The following is a 23,617-nucleotide window of genomic DNA, read 5'->3' as shown; positions in this document are numbered from 1 at the left end:
CATTATTTAATTTTGTGGTGATTGCAAGGCTTCCAAATATTTTTTTACCATCCAAAACCAGTTTTTTAGAACGTAGTCTGTTTTTTAATGTTTTGGTCTATTGAAGGATTTGGAAATCAGATTAAAGAAGTATTTAAGTTGCATTAAAATTGCACCTTTGTATAACAATTTACATTGTTAGCCAATGATATTGACGCACTGTTGTATTTATAGAGCGATATTACAATCCTTGCATTTGGGATTCCTTACTATTTTTTTTCCCTTGTGAGTGCTAGAAAGACACAGCTACATTACTTCAAAATTTTTATATGCCTTTTGTTCATTTGATTTAATTTAAATAAGATCAAACATGCAACTTTTCTGCATATCAGAAAACTTTTTTTTTTGGTTTGATTTCAATCAAAAGATTTTAACAACAATTCTAAAATTGCAAATATTTAATAGGTAGAATTGGGAGACCATCTACACAATGTAAAAAAACTGATTGAAGTATCTTATCAATTCTATACTAAATTTGTATACTTATTTACTATTTTTAAAAGTTGAAGACAAATCTTACATAATTGGTTGGGTTTTTTTCCATTTCACCGGTGCAAATACATTGCTATAAGTTGAATTTATATGCACCTGGTGACTTATCATTAGTAACTTTGTGATAGTGAAATAGAACATTAATTATTTCAAAATATTAGAAGTGATCTCTAAGATTTTTTTAAAATAATACGAGTCCAATTAAATATTTAATAATCACAAAACTTCAAAAAATTGCGAATTGTAGGTTATATAAAAATCTGGTTTAAAAAAATGTTTAGTTAGATTTAAAATTAAAGAACACTCTTTAATTAAAAATATTAGGTTCTGAATATAAAACTCATTACAATTTTAAATAGAAAATGAAACTTTCAGATTTTTTTTTTAAAGTAAGAAATGAGTCCTATTTAGAGTTATTTAAGTAATGTAATTTTAAATCAATTAACAGAAGAGTCAGAAAGAGATATTGCTGAATATGTTTATAAAAATATTGATATATTTAATTTATATTTTATTTACTATAGTTACTGCTTATGATTAAGTTAATTTATATTACTGTTAAATTTGTAATTTAGAAAGCATATTTTGGAAATTTTGTTACCCTGTGCAAAGCTAAGCTTTTTCGAACGTGCTGTGGTTTTGCGCTCGAGGATACAATTCCACTATCTATAAAATTATTGCACTGTTGAGGATTCTTATCTTCTCAATTTGTTGTTTTAATAATTTTCAGTATTTTTGAATAATTTTTATGAAAACAAATAATAAAATACGAAATATGTTTAGAATCACAAATTTTTTTTAAAAAGTACAAACTAATAGGCTTTTCATATATCCATTGCCTATTATTAGCAAATGCAGTGACAAATTTCATATGGTTTAGATTAGCATTTTAAAAATTTGATTTATCTCTTTATCATTTAATTTAAGAACAATTAAAATTAGCAATTCAATAATAACAGATTTGTCAAATTAGATGATTGAAGGACCATTTGCTAATTTATTTTTAGACAATTACTTTGCTGCAGTACTTTTTTCTAGACAATTTTGAAACTATTTTTAGTTATTTAATTAAAGAGATATTGAGATAACTGACATTGAATTTCATATTACTTACTACTAAATCCTAATTTCAAATTAGGGTAACATTTTTGAATCATTTTTTTTAAAAATAAATCGTCCAGCTTAGTAATTTTTACTTGTTTGAATCTTTATGATTGGATTCAATAATTAATAAAAATGTTAGAAATCATTCACTAATTTACATATGTAATGATTTTATTTAGGTGTTTGTTATCTACCTAATTCACAACACATTTTTATTAATTTGGTATGATCAATCATTATCTTGTAAAAATGACATTAAAGAAGCTCGTGATAACGTTGTCACTCTGAAACAGTTAATTTGTAGAGACAAAATTGCACAGATATTATGAAGATAATGAAGGATATCGTAAATGTAAAATTGTTGATACTTTTGGAAAAAGTTTTTCCTTTCGAGAAAAAGATTTTCTTGTAACAACTTTTTATTTAACAAAAGAAAAAAAAAGTTGATTCCCCTCATTCTGAATTGAATGTTTTCTGTTTTGCATAATTTTCTTTTTGCATGGTATTTAATTTCTGTAGCGAATCTTAAATGTATGCTGCATTAAATAAGTTTTGAGAACTTACACATGGATTAGATTTATTTTAACGAAATTTCTGACTTGTTTATTGTTTTGAAAAAACAGTTTCAAACTAAAAAAAACAGTTTCAAAAATTGGAATACTTTTTAAGTATATTACCTTATTAAGAAACTTATTGTAAAATTTCTAACTTGTGAGTAGGATCCTGTTTCTAAAAGAATTTTATTTTAATATCTGAAATTAAACTGTTTTAACTATAAATGATCCTTCTAAATCCTTTTCATGGCCTACTCGTTCCTTTTAAATCTTCTTTTGAACTGCAAATAGTCCTCTTTTCTATTGCTAAAATGAATTGTAAGCTCAATGATTGACTTGTATATATTAATATATGACTTGTATATAAATACATACATATATATTTTAAACATAGGAATTTTTTTTATGTCATTACTTCTTGTTGAAGTCCTAAACATTTATTTCTATTCGTTATCTAAAGACTTTAAAATCAACAGAATTCTCACTTCATTCTGAGTTTTGTTTCTCTATATAATGGATAGCTAACAACATAATAAGTAGCATTTGTTACAGTAACATATTATATAAAGAAAGAAAAAAACTTGCTTACAGGTGCATAGCATTTTTAAAAAGTGCTTATTTTTACTTTTTGTTTTTATAAGCCCTTAAAAGTACTTCTTTTCAACGGTTGTTTTTAAAAAGTGCTTAATATTCCTTTTTCTAAAATGAGATTTTTTTTCTTTGCCATGTTGATTATCACCACCAATTATGCAAAAAGAGTGGTTTTTATATTTTTCAACATTTTCTCAATTCATTCAACCACAATCCATTTTGGTGTACTGTCGGTCTTGTATGAAAGCGCCAATCATTTTACATGTTTGATGAAATACGTGTGGATCTGCATGTGCTTACACAGCTGGATTCGGTCATAAGGATTCTTGCACCCTTATGTGTAACTGTACTGTATTTTGCATGAGATTCTTGATTTCAGACTTCACCTTTGAAATCAAACCGAAAACTTTCTCCAATTTTTGGCTTATCATGGGGATTAACTAAACATTGCCTAAATTTTTTTCCCTAATAGCAAACTAAAATTTTATTTCTCTTGTTAATTTAATCGCTGGTGAAGCAGCAGCATCTTCGTCCCTGACAAGCTAATGACCTTCTTGCGCTGGATCAGTAACATAATCTTATGACTTGGGATTGTTCACTAATTTCGTATTTTCATGTGGCTCCAGAGCTGTCAAGAATCATAAAGCTTTATCACCTCAAAATTCCCATTTCCTTTTTATTCATTAAATTTAATAAAGGTAAATATTAATTGAGTTTTTTAAATCATAGGATCTTTTACCCTAGGGACAGTTCACTAATTGCATAAAATTTTTAAACTTTTATTGTGGTACTTTATTACTAATAAAATTTTCAGTGCTCTTTAGTTATTTTATGAAAAACTCAATAATATTTAAGGGCAAGATTTTTAAAAAAGTGTGAAGTGAGGGGCTTTTTACTTTTTTAACATTTAGCAAATGCAGTTAAAACTCTTACGGTAATTTAAATTTGTCATTCCAAAGAACTTTAATTCATCTCTTAATGATTTAAAAAGAATTGAAATACCCCTGTGATAATGCATTCTTCTGTCCTTGTAAATGTATCCCTTTTGAGCAGGACTTCATAAATTTCTCAAATATTGTTCGCTTTCTCTTAAATATTTAATAGCAGGATAGTTTATGTAGTTACTTTTAAATTAAGTACTATGTTCACTACCTGCTAAGAAAATGAGAGGCTAAGATATATGCATTTTGAGTAGGTATTCCATGAACTTTTAGTCTTGCTTTTAATTATAAAAAAGTGAAATGATAAGTTAAATCATTAAAAATTCACAGATGAATTCTCTTTTTTAAAAAATTAAAATTAACATATAATTTTCAACATCTCAAAGAATGAAGTATTGAGCAAGACTTTTTAACAACTGCTTAAATTTTAATAACTATACATATTGAAATATTAATTGATTAAAATAATAATTATATTGTTCATTCAAGTAAAAAACATAAGTAATGCTTCTTTAAAATAATTTATAAACAAAACATACAACAATTTCATTGCATAGTTAATTTCAAAATATAGCCAAAAAATTAAAGTAACTCAAAATTCCTATAGATTTTAAATTCAAAAACATTGCCATGGATAAAATAGATGTATTTCACAAATTTGACTATTAATAAACTCATTAAAAAATAAACTATTACAATTGTTGCTCATGGATTTAGGGTTTGGATTTTTGACAGGACACCTGGGATTTACTGCCCAAAACCTATAATTTCAAAAATAATTAAAACTCTTGAATCATTCTAATTTTTTACTAAATATTTGAATTTAAATATTTATTAAAAAATGTTTAATATGAAACCCAAAATCCATTGTGCTCTTTAAATTACATAATTACAATAAAAATGCACATAACATATTATAAATGACTCCAACAATATTTAAAAAGACTGCATTTAAAATTCATAGTCATTATTAGCACATACAAACTTAACTAGTAAGCTTTTGTTTTCACCAGTTTCTTAAGTATTTATTATGCCTCAAAAAACATTGTTCTACAATATCTAATTTTAGTCAATAGTTTAAGACAGAAAAGCTTTGGTCGTGTATTCATAAGATTACACAAATCACGTATGTAATAATAACAAACTATAATTAATTTTATAGTTGCAATTAATATTTACCAACCTTTGCAATCGAAATTTTATGTAGTTCAACTAAAACTAATTTTTTTTTATTCAATTGAATTTTATTAAATATATTTTAAAGACAAGTATTAACATTTAACATAGATTAAAAAGTTGATTATGTGTTTTACAGTTATTGCAGATTCTTCAAATCTTTAAATATTGTTTAAATAAGACTTCAATAAAATTTAGTTACAGATAGTTTTTTAGATAGGATGGTAAAAACTGTGATGTAACATGTTTTAACATTGTGCCAAAAACTTTGCCAACTTTGTATAGATCTATAAAACATAGGTAAACTTGGTCAAAAAGTTGGAAACACATAAGTAAATATTTAATTTTGAAAGTCAATCAATTGTAATAGTAATTGTTTGTAGGGAATGTGAAATAATAAGTACAAAGACTTAGTTATTAAAGTTAGTAATATAATAAACAACTAAGAACCAAATAATAAATTTATATAATTACTAAACAAGTTAAATTAGCTGAATGATTTATTAATTTCACTAAAATTAAAAAACTACATTGCAAATTTATTTACATATTATCTGTGCTTATGTGAAATTACTGTTGAACTGTGATACATCCAACTATTAACATGTAAAGTTATTATCACATAATTATCCTTCATTGTTTTCTCTCTTTAGGCGGATAATTATTTTTTACTCTTACTTTTAAACAAATGTCAAAACGTTTTTAACGTTCTTATAATTAATTTTTATTACATTTTTTCAAATATATTTTACTGTCAATTTTTTTAAAACCCATACAAAGTTTGAGAACAAATATTTTTCTATGAAACTGGTTAAAAAGACACAGAGAAGCCAGTCTTTTTTTTTCTTTCTTGTTAGCAATATTCAGACGAAAAAATAACCAGCAAGCAACAAATTTTAACATTTGGGCTCATGATCTAAAATTAAATTTGAGATTGGTAAATTACCTATACACATATTAATTTGATATCCACCTTGAAATTAAGTATATATCTATAAGTGTTAATGTATTGTTATAACTTTAGTTACATACTTTTATAGTTTAAAACCATTTTATCATAGCTTCAAAAAATAATTTACTTAAATTCCTACATGGATAAATAATTATTTTCATAGTTCTAAAAGCACAAAATAATAAAATATTAAAGTTATTAGAATATATAAATTTTTGTACTTTTTAATATTTTATGAAATTTTTACATATAAATTTTCAGTAATAACATGCAAAATGTGAACAATACAATTAGAACTTTATACAACTTTTGCATTTAGTTAACTGTATAGTTTTCTCTATTTTCTTCTTAAAATCATCACAAAATTTTAACCATATCTGAAATCTATTATTACTAATTTAAACTAACATTTAAAAGTATATAAAAAATTAGAAACGAACAAATTAAAAATTGTGTCATTCAGTTGAGAAACCAGCCATCTCCAAAAATTCCGGAAATGCATTTTTTTTTAAAGCTCCAATTGAATTTTTTCATCGTACACTACAAGAAACCATAACAAATTTGTTCAAATCAGCCTTATATGCTTTTGAAAATCACGCTTTGCTACAAAGCTGATCAAATCATGCAAGCAGTGAATTTCAAAACCCTCATTTCCATGTTCTTGAAATTTTTATTCTGATGAAAAGTTTAGTTATTATATGTGTCTTCGCCTGTGACTGTATGCACAAAGTTTCCAATTGAGCTTTTTTTACTATGAATAAGTTAATGGAGACAGTGTCTCTGAATAAATCTTGAGAAGAAAAGTTGTTTTATGTCATGGAAAAGAAAGAAAATTCAAGCCCTTATTTTGCAATTTTTCAAAAGTAAACATTGTAATTTGTTTGCCGTGTTTACTTTTGGTCCCGGATTTCTGTTGTTTCAATGAAACTTCACAAAGATTACTGTAGGGCATTTTTTGAACATTTCACAACAAAATAATTTAGTTGATATTTTAGTAACATATTATCATATGCTAAATCAAATTAACTGTTACAAAGGATCGATTTCCTTGTTTTTGTCTCAGTGAAATGTTATGGGGTACTAGTTATGTCCACTTAAACAAGTAAAAAAGTAGCCATAGTTAGTAAAAGTTATAAGAATTCTATATTATGAGTTTCATAGTTTACAAGTCAGCTTCAAAGTGTTTTCTGATTTCCAAAATAATTTCTTTAAATATAATTTGCTTAAATTATGATTTTAATTTTTATTCAATACAATTTAGTAAAACTACAACATTTTTGTCTGTTTGCAAAATCCAGCACTTACATTAAAATTGAAAAAATCAGAGATTTTGCTAGTAGCAAAACTAGTGAAATCCAAAATAAAAATTCCTCACCCTTCATGTACCCCAAATTCTATATATTGTGCTTTAAAACACCTTAAACCAAATGACACAATTTAAAAGAAAGTATATATTTTTGTTGACAAATAATAGACAAATATTATGCTAGTATAATTATTTGTCTGTTATTTCTATCAATTTTGCACCGTTTTTAAAATATATAAAAAATGTAACATTTAAGATAAACAGAATTATAAATTTGTAGAGATGAAAATAAGTATTTTTTAAAATATATGTACAAATAAATTTGCCGCAACATAAATGAGGTAACAATTAGCTAAATTACTCTTTGAAAAAAAGTGCAATTTAGTTTCCTTGAAAACTGAATGAATAAAAGGAATCATCTGAACAACCAACCTATAGTATTATAGGTAAAAGAACTATTTGGAACTAAACTATTAGAGGTGTAATATAAATCTGAATTAACTTTTCAAATTGTTTTAAGTTTTGATGGATATATAGAACTACGGTTGGCCCAAGTGAAAAAGCTACCTTGGTAGTAATCTTATCATTATTCATAAAGTTAGGATAATTGCTACTATGAGTCACTAAAGATTTTATGTAATAAAAAGATTGACATTTTTTGTAAAATAATTTAAAAGAGAAAAACAATTGCTGTTTCTCACTTTCAGAATTTGAAATTATTTCTTTGAAGAAGAAAATTAGTAGTTCTTTTAAAGCACTATTACATTTAGGAAATTTGAACCCTTGGTTAATTTACTATAATACTTAATTATATATATACTTAAATAGGTGTATGCTACTAAAGTAAAAAACAGTAAAAAAAAATTATTTCATAAGTAAAAACAAATGACCTTCATTCTGCTCACATAATTTCTAAGTTGTGTGTGTATAAATAATTCAAATTAAAGAAACTCTTAACCATAATCAAAATGGAATGTTTTTCCACGGACATAAGCATATTTTAGCAGCTACCCTGAAGTTAACCATGAAATTTCTATTATAGAATGAAATTAGATTTACTTACTGAAATTTATGCAACTCAAACTGGTTTAGTATAAGGGTTGCCAGAACGTAAAGTGGTTATAAGAGATAGTGCCACCATACAGAGGAGCAGATTACAAATAATCTATTAACCAATTAATACAACAGCATTTAAAACGAATGTAAATTCATTCTACTTGTCAAAATTGATGCGCCCAAAACAGATCAATGCATAGTATAAGATTTTAAATGCTGAAAGTTGGCAATTTGTGGATATTTATTGTTAAAATAGTGGCTGTTTATTTCAAGTTCTATTTAAAACAAATGGCTGCAAAGTTTGCTGTTGGTGAAATGATTAGAGGTGATCAATAAATCATGATTTATGTTTTGCACCCTGAGAAAAGAAACAGTGCAATAACCTTCTCTCAATGAAATTCACACTGTTGCATGTTCTGAAAGCTTTAATCTTGAACTTGATTTGAAATAACTTTAAATGTTCTCATTGAATGAATGATTTATTCAGTTATGCTCAATCTACTATTATACATATCAACCTTTATAACCCTAAATAGTGGTGTCGTTATCGCTATTGAATTTCTGACATTATAAACCATGTCCACTAGTAATTTGCGCAACCCTAATATTTTAAAAGTTTAATCAAGGCTGTGATAAAGGGGCAACTCAGTACTTCATGTTGTACAAAGCACCACCAAATCATAATTTCCAAAGCCAATAGAAATGTGTTAGTGTGACAAAGTTAGGTAGTCCATTGAAAAATGAGGACTCGTTTCTAGCGAATAAGTCTAATTAAAATGATTGATAACCTATGAACGATTTTATCATGACTTCATAATAAAGTTTTTATATCATCTTATTAGAAAACTACAAAATGCTGGAAGTAAGATTTCCCACTATGATTTTGACCCAAAATCAAGAGAATTACATCCTCAATCTGGAAAATTTTAAAACTGCTCGCACTGGACTCTCTAAGTTAGATACAGGATTTCTAAATTATAAGATTAGCAGAAACAGGGTTGGCACAGAATTTACCATGATTTTTACTTGGAAAAACCGGATTTCTAAAAATGTTTGCAAAGGCTGAAATTTTCTATATATATTTTTTTAGTCTTTTCTCTTGATTTTTTTTCTGTATTAGAGCACCATTATGACTCCCTTAAAACAACCAATATAACAAAAATGTTTTTTTTTATGAGATCCTGTTCAAAATGCTAAGATTAAATATACAAAAAAGTATGTTTATAATAAGTTCTTCTTGTTTGGGCTTATATGATGTGTAGCATCTCTGCTTTAGTAGCATTTTGTGCTAAATGCACCAAACCTAATTCTCCCTAGATCCATTTGCTTGGGTCACTTAGTTTATTTATAAAGCCTGACAGTCCTTTCATACAGGTGAGGTGAAGCTTTTTAGGATGGAGAGTGCCTAAAGGTTAAATTTGTTTTTTACTTTTTCTTAAATATGCAGATGTTGAAATTATGTTAAGTCAAACTGTTTAAAGGATTAATTTTTATCTAGTTAAATAAAAATTATTTTAAATTTACTGACCATAAAATATTGTAAGTTTTTCAGTACTCAAAATATTAAAATATGATCAAAACTTTCATATTTTTTTTATAGAATAAGGTCATTCTGAATTAAAGAATATTCTGTGCTTAAATTGTCTTGATTTTGCCTTGTCTTTTTTTTGTACTATTTACTACTGATTTTCCATTTGAACCACTATGAAACCTGTTTTTGTCATAGATATTTTTAATGTTTATAATTTATTAATTTATAAATTAATATAACTTACGGTTAAAATTAAACATGTTTTAACATATTATCAGTGGTCTGCTCTTATATGACTTGATAATAACATTTTCTTCCTTATTTATAATAAGCATCATTGATATTCATTATTGTTGTTGCTTTGATTTTTGAAATCTTCATAAATAAATTATTATTTTTATTTTTAAATGATTTTAACAAATGATTTTTTGGGAAAATTTTGATCTTAAAAGTGCACATACAACGTGAAATAAGTAAAATCATTTTTTTCCCTAATCTAATATTATAAAAACGAATGACAAAAGATTGGCAAGATAAATCCTTATTTTACCCTTATCACTATTGTATATTTTTTAATGTTTCAATTCATTGTGTAAAAAAATAAAGAAAAAATTATTATTTAAGTCCTTTTTTCAAAAATAACAGTCCAAAATTCTGCTCAATTGGGCTCTCCGGTTATTTTCTGTATATAAATAGATTATTTTCTGCAACTGTAAGAAAGTTATGGTTTATAATGATATACTACAATAATATAACTTGTAATTATGATTTTAATATTTAATTAATGGTTATCAGTTCATATAAAAATCAATACATTTATCAGTTTTCTAAGTTTTTAAGAAGATTTACCTCAACTGGTTATGTGACAAATTAGCTTTATAATTACAATTTAAGAGATAGCTCACATCATATTACTGTCCAATGGTTTGTTACTTGCTCATATACATATTCATAAATATTTAATAATTCTTAATATTAACTATAATATGGAAATAATATATATTCCTATCAGTTATAAATAACAAACTATTATATCTATAAATAAATAAATATGGGTTAATAGTATTTACCAGGTTTCTCCCTGGTAAAAATCCAACCCTGAGCAGAAATGGCAAATAATTGAACTGTAACATAAAATGAAAATTAAATAATCTAAGAAAAAAAGATTGCAGACCATGTCACTAAACAGCAGAAACATTTTAAAAACTGGAATGAAAAGAAGTATAAAAAAGTGGCCAATTGCCAATTAATTTACTTTTAGTTTAAAATTTTTTATCATTACTCCTTAATTTCACTAAATAAGCATTTTAGCTTTAATGAAATAGAACATAAAATAAAAACTTATAAGGTTCTGTAAATACAGGTAATTTTTAAAATAACAATTTAAAGTGCTATGTTGAGGTAGTGTAAAAGTCAAAAGAGATTAAAAGATTAAGATGCTTTAAAAAGAAAATAATAATTACATCGCATCTTTTTGCCGGATACACATAAATAAGGTTCTAACCTCATTAAAAATTTAGGAACAAAACTTATATAATTTAGGCACTAACTTCTTTAAAGTAGTGACATCATACGTTATACATCTTTTATATGCCTTTCTTTTTCATACGACTATTTTCAGTAAGTAAACATTGAAACAATTTATGTTTCCTTTTGGAGCTTTTTTTGGCAATTTTCCCTTGTGCCTCTCTTCGACTTGTGCTTCTTTCTTAGCATGCTAATTGCCACTTTAAATGTATACAAGTACAGTATATAAATATTTATGCATTTTTTACTAAATAGCGGCAAACACTTAAATTTAATTAGTGGAAATATCAGAAAATAAAAATAACACATTTTAGTTAAACAGTTAATAACAGGTATCTCAAACTTCATGCAAAATTTGAATTAAATAGAAAATTAATTAATTTTGTATTGACAACCAATATAGTTTGACAGGAAACTGTATAGAGTTATTCAAAAAGCAGCACTATATGAAATAACAAAGTGTTTCTATTGTAGAATAATGTTTGAAAAATAATGAAAATTTGGCTGCTACAGTTCGCAATGCTACAGTTGTTGGTTTGACTTTGTCAACTATGAAGAGAGTTATTGAAAAATTTAAGGAGACTGGATCAATTGGGGACATTAATCAGAGAGGCCATCCAATACTCGTATGTTTCAACAAGACAGTGCAACATGCCATACTGCTTGTCAATCTATCTAATTTGCTTCATGAGACATTTCCAGGCCATGCATTCTTTCATTTCAATGATCAAAATTGGCCCCCTCAATCATGTGATTTGTTTTAATGAAAAAAAAATTATAATTAGAAAAAAAACTGTGCTTTTTATTTAATTCAAATCTTGCAAAAGTTTTGAGACACTTTTTTTAATTGAAAAACTATATTTTCCCATTCTTATTATATTCACTTTATATATGTGATGTATATTCACTTTAACATCACAAATGAATTTGTTTGAAAAATAATTTAATAAATTCATTATATGCCTATATTCTGATTCAGGAATATGTACAGATATTTATATTTAAAATTTTCATAAAAATAAATTTATCTATATTATATACACATTTACATAACAGCCTATTGCTTAAAGTGAATAAATACATTTAAATATATACATATATTATTTCTCTAAAACTGTAAATATACTTATGTAAAAAAAATCAGAAGAATTATACAATGCAAGTGTAAAGCTTATTTTAGAACCTCATTCATCCTCAGCACTAAGCCTAACTATTTAGATACAGAAAATTAAATAACAAATTACTAAGTTTAGTTACACTTATATTTTTTTAAAAATAAAATAATAACTTATTGCATTTTTTTTTTGTTGACTACTTCTTGTTTAAGTAATAATGAATGTGAGACATGAAACTTACAAAAATAAAATTAGCTAATAGTATGCATAGGATTGTGCATTTTTAAAACAAAATTAGTTCACAAAAATTATAAAGAAATAAACTATTATAAACATTGAAGGAGATCAGCATAAGGTGTGTGAGGAAGAGCAACACTTCGAATAGTATTGAAAAAGGCTTGCTTCTGTTCATCACTTTGTAACTAAAAAAATAAAATAAAAGTTAATATTTTACTTTTATTCAACATAATTTCAAAATAAAATGCAAGGATACCTACATGTGTAGTTTAAATATAATACAATCAGATCCACTTATAATGATTACTATTTACATGTTCACATAAATCTTTACTTATAAAATATACAACTTCATAATTTTATTTTAAGTAAAAAATTATCTGTGATAAATTCTCTTTTACCTGAATCATATTTTGTATGAATAAGACCTTTTATAGATGTTTAACATAGATCAAAATTGGTATATCATTATATTTAATTATTTTTCAGAAATAAATAAATTCAATTCTGTATTGAAGAATTTTTTATAAACAAAAAAGAAAGCATGTCTGCTTTTTTCACCTAATTTCTGTCACTTATATATATTATCATATGTTCCTTCATAAAGATGTATTAAAATTATGTAATGCATTTAATTTTAAATAGTTTGTATTTAAATGTCTTGATTCTTCAACACTGTTAAAGAATGATATTATATCAAACTTGATCATCAACCCTCTGTTTGTTTTATTTAAAATAAAACATAAAATTTTTTACTTGCAAAAATGTCAATGTTGAAGTGGGGAACCATTTAAGAATCTTACCAAAGTTATTGAGGCATCTGATCTATCACTTGTTGTTTCAGAATTTTTTTTAAGCTCCTGACTGATTTTATGAAGTATAAAAAACTTGATTAATTACCTACCTTTTTCAATCTTGAAATTTTGTTAGGGTGATTGTTTACTTATTTTTAGAAAGAGCAGTAATAAATCAAATCTTATATGATGAGGATTTGTTATTTCAAAATTCTCAAATACTACCTTATACAGTTTTTTTCACTTAAATTCCATTTTACTATAATTAACAATTCAAATTACACAGAATTTTGAAAATGGCAAACTGAAGGATTGTTTATTAGTTAACTATTTTATAACAAAGTTATGTTTCTGAAGCTTTATGTTACCATGCTAAGTTCAGTTTCTTTTTTCAAAACTGCTGTAGCATATCTGTGTTATTAAAATCTCAAATAAGTAAGAAAAGCTTAATTAAAGAGGTAGTCAACAGAATAAGAGTGTTGCAGTTAAAAACAATTACAGTGTAACGTCCCATATCCGGACGTCCCTTTTCCGGAAGGGTCGATTTCCAGGACACTTTTTAACAATCAAAATAAACAAACATTTCTTCATCTTCCCCTCTCCTTTAAAAAAAAAAAAAAAGTCTTTTGACAGGTTTTTCCCCTTCTCAGCTTCTAGAGATCTATGCATTGAACCCATAAATCAACAGAAAAGAGAACAGAAGATCTACTAAGACCATGAGGCTCCTCCTCTGGAATGCAGGAAAAGGGGGGGGGTTGTTTTCAAAAGAGCACAACTGAGTCCCCTCCCTCCCCCTTCTTTCCTATGCAGCTGGCTAGTAAAAGAGGCATTTCCTGGAACCTTTTTGAATGTTAAAGTGGAGGGGGAATCCCCTTTAGTCACACAAGAAAAAATAAAGAGAACCCAATTAGCATGCCACGCCTTTATGCTTGATTGATAGCCAATGATGGGAGAGAAAATAAGAATTTGTCACTACCCCGCCCTCAACTTGAATGACAAGTAAGGAGGAAATGAATTTTTCTTCTCCACCTACCCACCTTATTGAATGACGGGAATTTCCCCTTCTTGCTTGAATCGTTCTAGTTCAAAATGGTGGAGAGAGCAATTAATATTTTCATAACTGGGAATTTTTTTCGTTTTCTATATTTATTTTTAGAATAGCAATAATTATTTTTTTTCTAATATTTTGTTTATGATTGATTAGATATCATTCTAATACTAAAACATTATTGCCCGAAAAATAATGTTTATTTATTTTCTGCTTCTTAGATTCAGATCATTTTAAGTTTTGTTTACCTTTGAGGTCAATTATACGGAAAAATCGATTATACGGACTTCGGAAAGTCCCGCCGATTCCGGATACGCGACTTTCCACTGTATTCCCTTTAGGAAATCTAATGGAATCAATAAGAAGGCAGGGAAACCAACTGCTCCGCTCTCAAGGAGAGAAAGTGGTAGAGAGAGCTACATACTAAAATTTGCAGAATTTTGTCAACATTTTAAAATGTTCTCCGCAAACTAACAATAACAAAGTGGTGTTTTATATGAGCTTTTGAATTATTTAAAAGTAGTAGTGATTAAAAAATTTTAAATTTGGTTTCTTACACAAAGAATCATATATTAAAATATAAAATTTGCTACCACTAGAAAACATTTCCCCACAAAGTGGAGTAAGCATGCATCTTTGAGAAAGGGTTACAGTGTGTTCAATAACGATCCCCTTGATACCTTCATTTGAATCTACGATATAGATTTTTAGAAACTATGCACATTTGAAATACAAATTTGGAAGAAAATAAAACATTTTTTTTCAACCATGACTAATCATTTATTGTGAACCAAACATAACAAGAGGAAGAAAAAAAAAACCATAATAAAAAGTGTTAGAAAATTTATACAATAGTTTCTCAGAAAAATTATATAAATTTTTAAGTGGGATAGAATATCAGGCACTCCATAATTTTCTGATTGTTATTTATAACTTATTAGATCTTTATGACAGTGATTTTTATTTTTTAAAAAAGGGTGAAATTTACTTGATTTCTAAAGTTGACACCAGCGATACAGAAGAGTATTTTATCTTCTTCTTCCATTTTCCCCATCCTATTTTGTACATGAGGAAATCTATTTATAATATTAAGGTTTATAGCAAAAAGGTTTTACAACATGTCTGCTAAAAATAATGCTCTTCTCCGCTTTACTTTTTCAAAATGGATAATTACACTGTCATAAATAAAATAGCTTTTCAGGTGAAAGTTCACAATTCTGAAGTTAAACACCAACATCACTTTTAAAAAGCAGATTCGCTTGTGTTAAAAAATAAAGGTGCTCTAATATAATGAAATACGTGTATTATATATATTTTATTATATTAATTTAATATTGTCATTATATATTTATTCACGTCATGCCCCTAACTTAGCTTATCCAAAATAAAATAATGAGTAAGTAATTAAACAGGTTTTCAGAGACTCTTAAGTTTAGAAACTTCCCCCAAAAAAATTTAAGATATGATTGGAGAGTCCAAAGCAGAGTGATTGGAGAGTAATGTGTTGATTGTATTCAATTGTATAATAATATATGTACAGTACGCAGAATAAAACATGGAACATCTTAATAACTTTTGATCTAACAATGAGATTGTCACTTATTAAGATACAGTTCTAAATATTTCAAGGCAATAAACTTAAATATGCTTATTAATTTGTGCAGATAATATTAAAAGTTATGAAGACACACAAAGGTACCTAGTCTGATTAAAAATGGTTTTTTCCCTCTCGGATTTGGATTCATAACCCACGAAATATATCGTGGGGGGGGGGGTATTGAAAATATGGTTTCATAGATTGGGCAAAAGTTAGACTTTGAAAAATTCACCTTAAGTGTAGAACTATTTGAAAAATTAAGAATTTTTTGCACATAATTATAAAACTCGTTCATTCAATGATAATTCTATGCAAAAAAAATATAACTATTCATTAACTTTTATTATTTAATTTAGTAATGGTCAAAACATTTATATGATATGCAAAGTTTGTCACAAATTTGAATAATGTTATTTTTAATGACAGTATACAAAATTTCAGCAAAATAGTTGAGTAAGGAAATTTCAAAAAATTTGTATTTTAAATATTTAAATTCTGAATTGAACCAAACTAATCAAGCCCAAACTTTCATCCGTCCTCCTGCTTTAACTAATGGAATCACGCTTTCTAATTTTCAGCTACCTCAAAATCAAGTCTGTTTAGAAATAATTAGAGAAAGTACGGTTTCGGTTCTAATTAGATAACTTAGATCGTTTGCTTAAATTTATTAGCATATTTCAGTTAAATTACCTGACATATTAAGATTGTATCTTAATATATGATAACCTAATTGTTAGATCAGAAGTTATTAAGGTGTTCTATTTTTTATTTTGCACACTTTACCTAGTTTTAAATTTTTCCAGACAATGTGAACATAATACAAAAAAAAATGCAGCAAATTCATCAGTTTGCTTTATTTGTGAATAGCATATTGAATTGAATAATCATTAACTTAACTCTTGGAAGCATAAAATTTGTTCGGAGCTATTTTTAAAGGATACAATGCTTGAAACCAATGATTAGCTGTTGCACTTATAAGGAAACAACTGAGACTCCAAACTGCTATAGACAGAGGTGATCGCTGCATAAAATTTGATAGTGATAATAAAACCCATTCATGCACTATTTCTTCCTGTGATTGCTTATGAAGATATTGAAAAACCTAGGAAAGTTTAAATAAATAAATATGAATGTTAAACCTCCATATAAATTGGTTGTAAATTACTGATGTTTATAAAACTTTTTTAATTTTTATATATTACTTTTATAAAACTGTTTAAATAAAGCAATAATATCAGTCATTATTAATAGCTAAGTATGAGAATATATGAAAATAATTGTCATTGATATAAAAGGAAAGAACATTATATAACTTATTGTACTTTTAACTCCAAATGTAGTTGAGAGTTCTCTAAAAGTTTTGACTGAGGACAAAATTGCAAAGAATTTTTCCTTAAAATGAGTTTCTTTTTACATAAAAATGATAAAAATGAATATATTATTTTTTTAATTTTTAAAGAAAAGTAATTTGCTTAATGCTCAGAAAGAAGCAAGATCAAAATACTCAGAAGTTAAATAATCAGCTGTTTAGAGGCCTCATCATCTTGTACTACAGGTTTAACTTTTTTAAATATTTTACTCAATTTTTTTTTTTGGTCTTGTCAAACATATGGTGATAAAGTTTTTTCCAACAATCCAGTACCTTTGTTATATTAAATGTTTTGATCTTTAAATGCTTCTAGTTATTAAATGTCTCGTAAAAATTTATGAAAAAGGAAATTATTGATTTCTCTAAAGCAATGTATTAAACGTGAGCATATATGATATTTTTAAGATAGAAAATAAATTTTTCTTTCAACAATAAATGTATTAATGTTACCTCAAAAATTACTTTAGCCATGATTTGAGAATGTGGCTGTTGACTAGACAAAAATTCTGTTATGATTTTATTCAGAACTTCCTGTACTGGGAAAAATTCCATCAGGAAGCTAGGCAATATCTCACATATAATGTCTGCTTCAAAAGGATAGGCTTTTTTTACTCTGTCAAAGAAAAAATACAAATGTATTAAATAAATGAATAAAACATTTTAACACGTTTTCTCATTTTTAAATAAAATGGTTCATACTTGATATTTTTCAGTACTGTAGTAGATATACAAGAGAAAACATAATTTTAACATGAGAACATCCCTTTATAGGGAAAATTTTGAAAAGAATTCCCTGCTCAAGGGAAATGTTACCAATATTTATAATTATTACAAAAATAATATTAAGACTTTTTGATTTTTCCTGTCAATGCAAGAGTTTTTCCTCTAGCAGTTGCTTGTCTGAGAATTTTTCCCTAAATATGGTTCACTTGAACCATTTCTATGACACTATAAAATGTAGAAAACCAACAAATATGTAGAAGGTACTTGAGTAGAACCATGACCATGTTGATTGCTAATGTTTTTACTTAATTAAGAAGTGCTATCAGTTAAAATAAATAGATTTTTTTTTAAACAAAGCTGGTTAAAACCAACAGTGAAAGTTAAACCCTTCATACAATCAAAACATTTGACTCTTAAAAATCATTTTCATAGTTCTTTATTTTCCTAAAATACTGGAACAATTCATGAGACATTTATACTTCAGTTTTAAACAGCAGCTATAAATGTTTAAATATCATAGAAAACTGGAGTCTGGATTTGTCGATATCTGAGTAAATATTCAGGAAAATTTTTATGAAAGCTTAGAGGCAGAGTGATAAGTAAAGCTTGAACTTATTTTTTTATGTGATAAAAATGCAACTGGTTAAATATTAAAACGTTTGATATATTACTATGAAAACATTAAATAAATATTAAAAAATTGTACCAACATTAAAAAGTGATGCATATACAACTCTTTGTTTTGTGTACAGCATTACCTTTGACTAGTAAATCTAAGAAGATAGATTAAATGTAAAAAAAAAAGAAGAAGTTATCATTGTAACAAGTTCTGTAACAACAACGAAACTCGGATAATTAATTTTAAAAAAATAAATAAAATTTCAAACAAATATTAAAATATAACAAATAACAATAATTTAAGTTTCCTGAGTATCTTTGTGATTAAAAATATGTTGAAAAAAATATTTTTTTTGCTGTCATAGTTTTTTAATCTTGTATAAGTACTAAGGAAAAAGCATTTCCATCATTGTGCAATTAAAAATAATATTACATATTTTCAGTTTTTAATTTCACATGAAAATTAAAATTAGAAAAACCCATTGATACCTATCAAATAGTGTTGTAACACGCTCCATAGCAACAAGCAAAAATTCAGCATCTATCTGTCTCGCAGCAGTTTGTGTTTTTTCTGTAATCTTAGAAGTGTCAGGAACCAGTTCATTCGACCACATATTTGTACTTTTGCCTAAAATATTTAATGCAAAATTCTTACAATTTTCAAAACAATAACTTAAATGTTCACTTAAAAGATAAATTATCAAAGGACTATAAATAGAACTTATTTTTGAACAAAAATGTTTTTAACATAATAATTTAAAATAGAAAATGTAAGTTTAATTAAAACTACACAAAAAGAGCATAAATAATGGAACACAAACAGACATACTATAGTTTAAGATTTATATTGATAATTTTTCTCTTATGCTAAAACACAAAATGGAAGAAGTACATAGATTAAGCAGAAAATTACAAACCATTTACAACAAAGTAAAAAGGAGGTTCACGTGTTACAAGATGTTGATATTGAAAAAAAAGATTACCATACATGCGGAAAGAATGGAATAGTAGAAAGGCTATTAATTGAATTATTAAAAGTTTTCAAAATATGAAATGATTCTCAGAAATTGAGCTATGGAGCAGTGCTGAATGACATAATATTGTCTTCGAACAATAAATCCCATTCCTACATTCAGGAAGTTATTCCCTCAATGTAGTTTCCATTTTACTGTCAACTTACAGGAGGCCTGATATCATGTGTGGCATTAAAAGATGAACAAAAACTTGATTTTTCACTGCTGATTCTCTTAGACTGTTAAGAATGATTGCACATGAAAATTTCTTTAATTAAAATTCAGACATACAAATGAGAACCTGATTAATGAAATATATTTACTCACAAAAACTTCCCCAATCAGGTTTTTGTTCTGAATTTGCATAGGCGATTTTTTCAAGTGCAGAGTGAATGGCCCTGCATCATGGGGTGAAGACAAGTATGAGCCAGGCTAGGAATCAGGCGTGCGATGACTGGCTTTTTCCCCCTATCCTTACAAGATGGAGTTCTTAACTTCAGGAATGGTGAAAATTTGACAAGCCTTTTGTCAGAGCCATGGTAGCGGAGATAGCACTCGCCTCCCAATGAGGTGAACTGGGTTCGAATCCCAACAATGGCTGGTCGATTCGAATTCTGTACCAACCACAGTGCTGATGTAAAATATGCTCAGTGACAGACGGATCATGGTTCAGAGTCCCCTTGATGTCAGGCTAACTGTGTGAAGTTCTCATGGTTTTTCACTCCATGTAACACATATGCGGGTTAGTTCCATGAAAAAGTTCTCCAGGAAGGCAAATTTCTCCTTATACTTTCCAGAAGTTCCCTTGTCTTCTGCATTGGGCTCAAAATTGGAAGGCTATGGCATTAAAAATTGGTAGTCTTAAACCCTAAATTAGGTCAGCTGTTCAATGACGGTTATAAAAAGCAAATTGTTATGATTGTGAAGTCTGAAGACTGCTTTAAAATATCCATTTTTGGTCTCCATGTAGAAAGGGTGACATTTTAGGAGACTAGAACAAAATCCGAAAGATGAAGATGCCAGAAGATGAAGACAAAATATGGAGCATCCAAGAGCTACAACCACATGGCAAATTCAGTGGTATACTTGGCTGCCAGAAAACCAGGTACCGTATTTTTTGGCGGAAGAGCCGCGGCGCTATCGAAAAAAAGATGTTTTTTTCCTACATGCGGCACTTCCGATGCAGCGGCGTTTCCGACGAAATATTTTTTAGTAGCAAAAAAATTTGTCAATGAAAGCTTTATTAATTTTCTGAGAGAAAGACTATTAAAAAAAATTAATAACGAAGTTGACGAAATATTCGCCCGTATCGCGATCTGCTGCAGAACATCGCCAATTCTTAGCAAACTTTCGGCAGCAGCCAGTAAGAAAATAAATAAACGAAATAATAATTTTAAAAAAAACATCGCATAAGGAGAAAATTTAAAAGGTATGCATCTTGTATCCACCCCCAGCTTAAGAAAAAATCGCAAGCTGGAAATCTATTTAGCGCCTTGGCAATTGCAATTTGAGCGAACAGAAAAGGAAGAAAAGGACCCTAAATCCGACACTCACGGGACTGACGAAATGCCGAACTTCGGATCTCTTTTGGAAATTCCAATATGGCCCCCAAATATTACTATAATTCAATTCCACTGTTAATTTCAGAAAAACCAATAAATGTAGTCAAGTTTTGATCGTAGATTATGATGGGGTGAATTTAAAACTGGCACATCTTAAGATAAATTTTACTAATCAAAATAATAATCTATATTATATAATCAAGAAGAAATAATCAGAATCCTATGAAGAAGAAATAATCGTTTCTTCTTTGGAGCGAGATCATAGTTCTAGTTTTTTTCTTTTAGATAACATTTTGTTTTAACAAAAGACGCTTACCTCGCAAGAAAAGAAAAAAAAAAGCTAACAGCTAACACAAAAAATTTTTTTTTTAACAATTAATGCTAAGAAACTAACAATGAATAACAACAAAAAACAAGCTAAAAACTAATAACGATAAAAAAAAACAAGCAAGCAACAATTAACAAGAAAAAATAAAAAGCGGCAAAATATAAAAAATTTATTAATCGAATAAGAAACCGCAAAAGGAATAACATTCATTTTGTTGTCCACATTGTAGTTTCAATGTCAACTGGGTGTGGCCAATTTATAGTCAAACAGAGGAGGGAAATTTGGGGGCAAATCAGTAAAGTGCAAGCACAGCTGTCAAGATTGATTGATCAGTTTTTTTCAACTTCCATTTCTTTATTTTGTTCATTGGAAATGCAGGTGTTTTTACTTCTCACTTTATTTTAAACTGCTTTAGAAACAGATGTTTCCTTTGACACAAATTTTTTTTCAAGCTTCTTTTTTATTTTTAAAAGATAAAATAAAATAAGTTACTATAACAGAATAAAATTTCAAATAAAAAGAATATAGCTGATTTTTTTTCGTCTTATCAATATAAATTTCTTTAAAAAAAAAAAAAAATTAGATTAGATCAGATTAAGTGCCGAATTTTGGAATGCTGGATTAGGAGTCCCATACCCTCTTCTTTTCCCCAACCCCTTTAAAATATAACTGATTGATTCCTCCTAAACAGCTCCAATAGAAATGACACGTGGAGGAGGTGGGGTACACCCCTCTTTTAAACATTTTCTTCTCTCTTTCTAAGTTGAGTCACATTGGGTTATTTCCATTGAAGGAGAGGGCATTCTACCCACTAAAATTCCACCCTCAAAGATTGTGAAAGTGAAACTTATTTCCCCTTCGCTCATTCCTTCAGAATTTTCTTGGGGCCTGCTTAGTTATTTCTTATTTTGTTATTATTAGCTGTTTCTTTATTATGTAATAGTTTTTCCTCAAATTGTTAACGGTAATAAATTTTAAAATCTTTCTTTTAATAAATTTTTATTTTATTTTTCTTATGACATTGTTCTACGGATTTCTGTAATCAGTTCAGCCTTACTAATTCAGCTACTGAACATATAAACATTTTTTTGCTGTTCTTCTGTTTTTCGGTGCGGTGCCAACTGGTAAGAACAACTTTATTTTATATAGTTTTGTTGTTTTCTTTTTTTCCTTCTTTTTTTTCTGAAAGAGAAAACTTTTTTTGTTGCTTTTTTTTCTGCTGAAAAAGAAATTTTTTATTATAATTTAGAAGTTAAAACTTTACTTTATGAAACGCATAAAAAAATTTTATATTTTATTATACAGATATTCTAAATGGTAATTTGAAGGTCTCTTCTAAAAGGATGCTGATATACGCGGTTTAGCGCCATTGCGGCGCTTACTATAACTTTTTTTTAAAAAATTTCATTTTTATCGGGGTGCGGCGCTTTCGCCGAAAAATACGGTAAGTCTTCAGCACCAATTAAATAATTTACAGCTTAAACTAAGAACCAAAAAAATTTAAATAATAAAAGAAAATAATCAACAAAGTGAAAGAATGTTTTTAATGCAAAATAGTGGCTTAAAATCATTGCAGTTACACAATATACTTACTTAAAAAACAATATAAATAAAGGTGCAGAAATCAATATACTGTAGCACAGTTCTATGACCAAGAACTTTTCTTAGTGTCTGAACACGAAATGAGAATAGAAATGTAAAGAAATAAACATGTTACAATAAGAAATAAAGTGGGTCAATCAGTAGGGGAAGAGAAACAAGTTTAAACAATATAATAAAGAAAGGGAGATAAGAAAAGTGTGGCTAGGGTGAGAACCTTAGGATGCAAGATGTAGAAACTAAATTAGAAATTTCCAAATATTAGGAACGAATGGAATACTAAGAAGATCAGTAACTAAGCTATCAGAATTTTGCAGAACAAAGAACAATTTTCCAGAAGCCAAA

At 27.3% G+C, this 23,617-nt stretch overlaps 1 protein-coding gene across 1 annotated transcript in view; it reads right to left on the bottom strand.

The window, feature by feature from the left end:
* Positions 1–12,565: 12,565 nt before the first annotated feature.
* LOC107443709 (huntingtin) overlaps positions 12,566–23,617 on the bottom strand; it is a 140,482-nt gene continuing 129,430 nt past the window's right edge. The window contains exons 53-57 of the mRNA XM_016057666.3: positions 19,260–19,398; positions 17,880–18,042; positions 17,002–17,162; positions 15,452–15,539; positions 12,566–12,806 (exon numbers count right to left, since the gene is read on the bottom strand). Of these exons, the coding sequence (XP_015913152.2) occupies positions 12,711–12,806; positions 15,452–15,539; positions 17,002–17,162; positions 17,880–18,042; positions 19,260–19,398 (647 nt within the window). The 3' untranslated portion in view covers positions 12,566–12,710. The remainder of the gene's footprint in view (positions 12,807–15,451; positions 15,540–17,001; positions 17,163–17,879; positions 18,043–19,259; positions 19,399–23,617) is intronic.

Source organism: Parasteatoda tepidariorum, chromosome X2 (genome assembly GCF_043381705.1).
Source record: "Parasteatoda tepidariorum isolate YZ-2023 chromosome X2, CAS_Ptep_4.0, whole genome shotgun sequence".
NCBI lineage: Eukaryota > Metazoa > Arthropoda > Arachnida > Araneae > Theridiidae > Parasteatoda > Parasteatoda tepidariorum.
The sequence above is the reverse complement of the archived record's forward strand: the minus strand, read 5'-3'. Positions and strand labels throughout refer to the sequence as shown.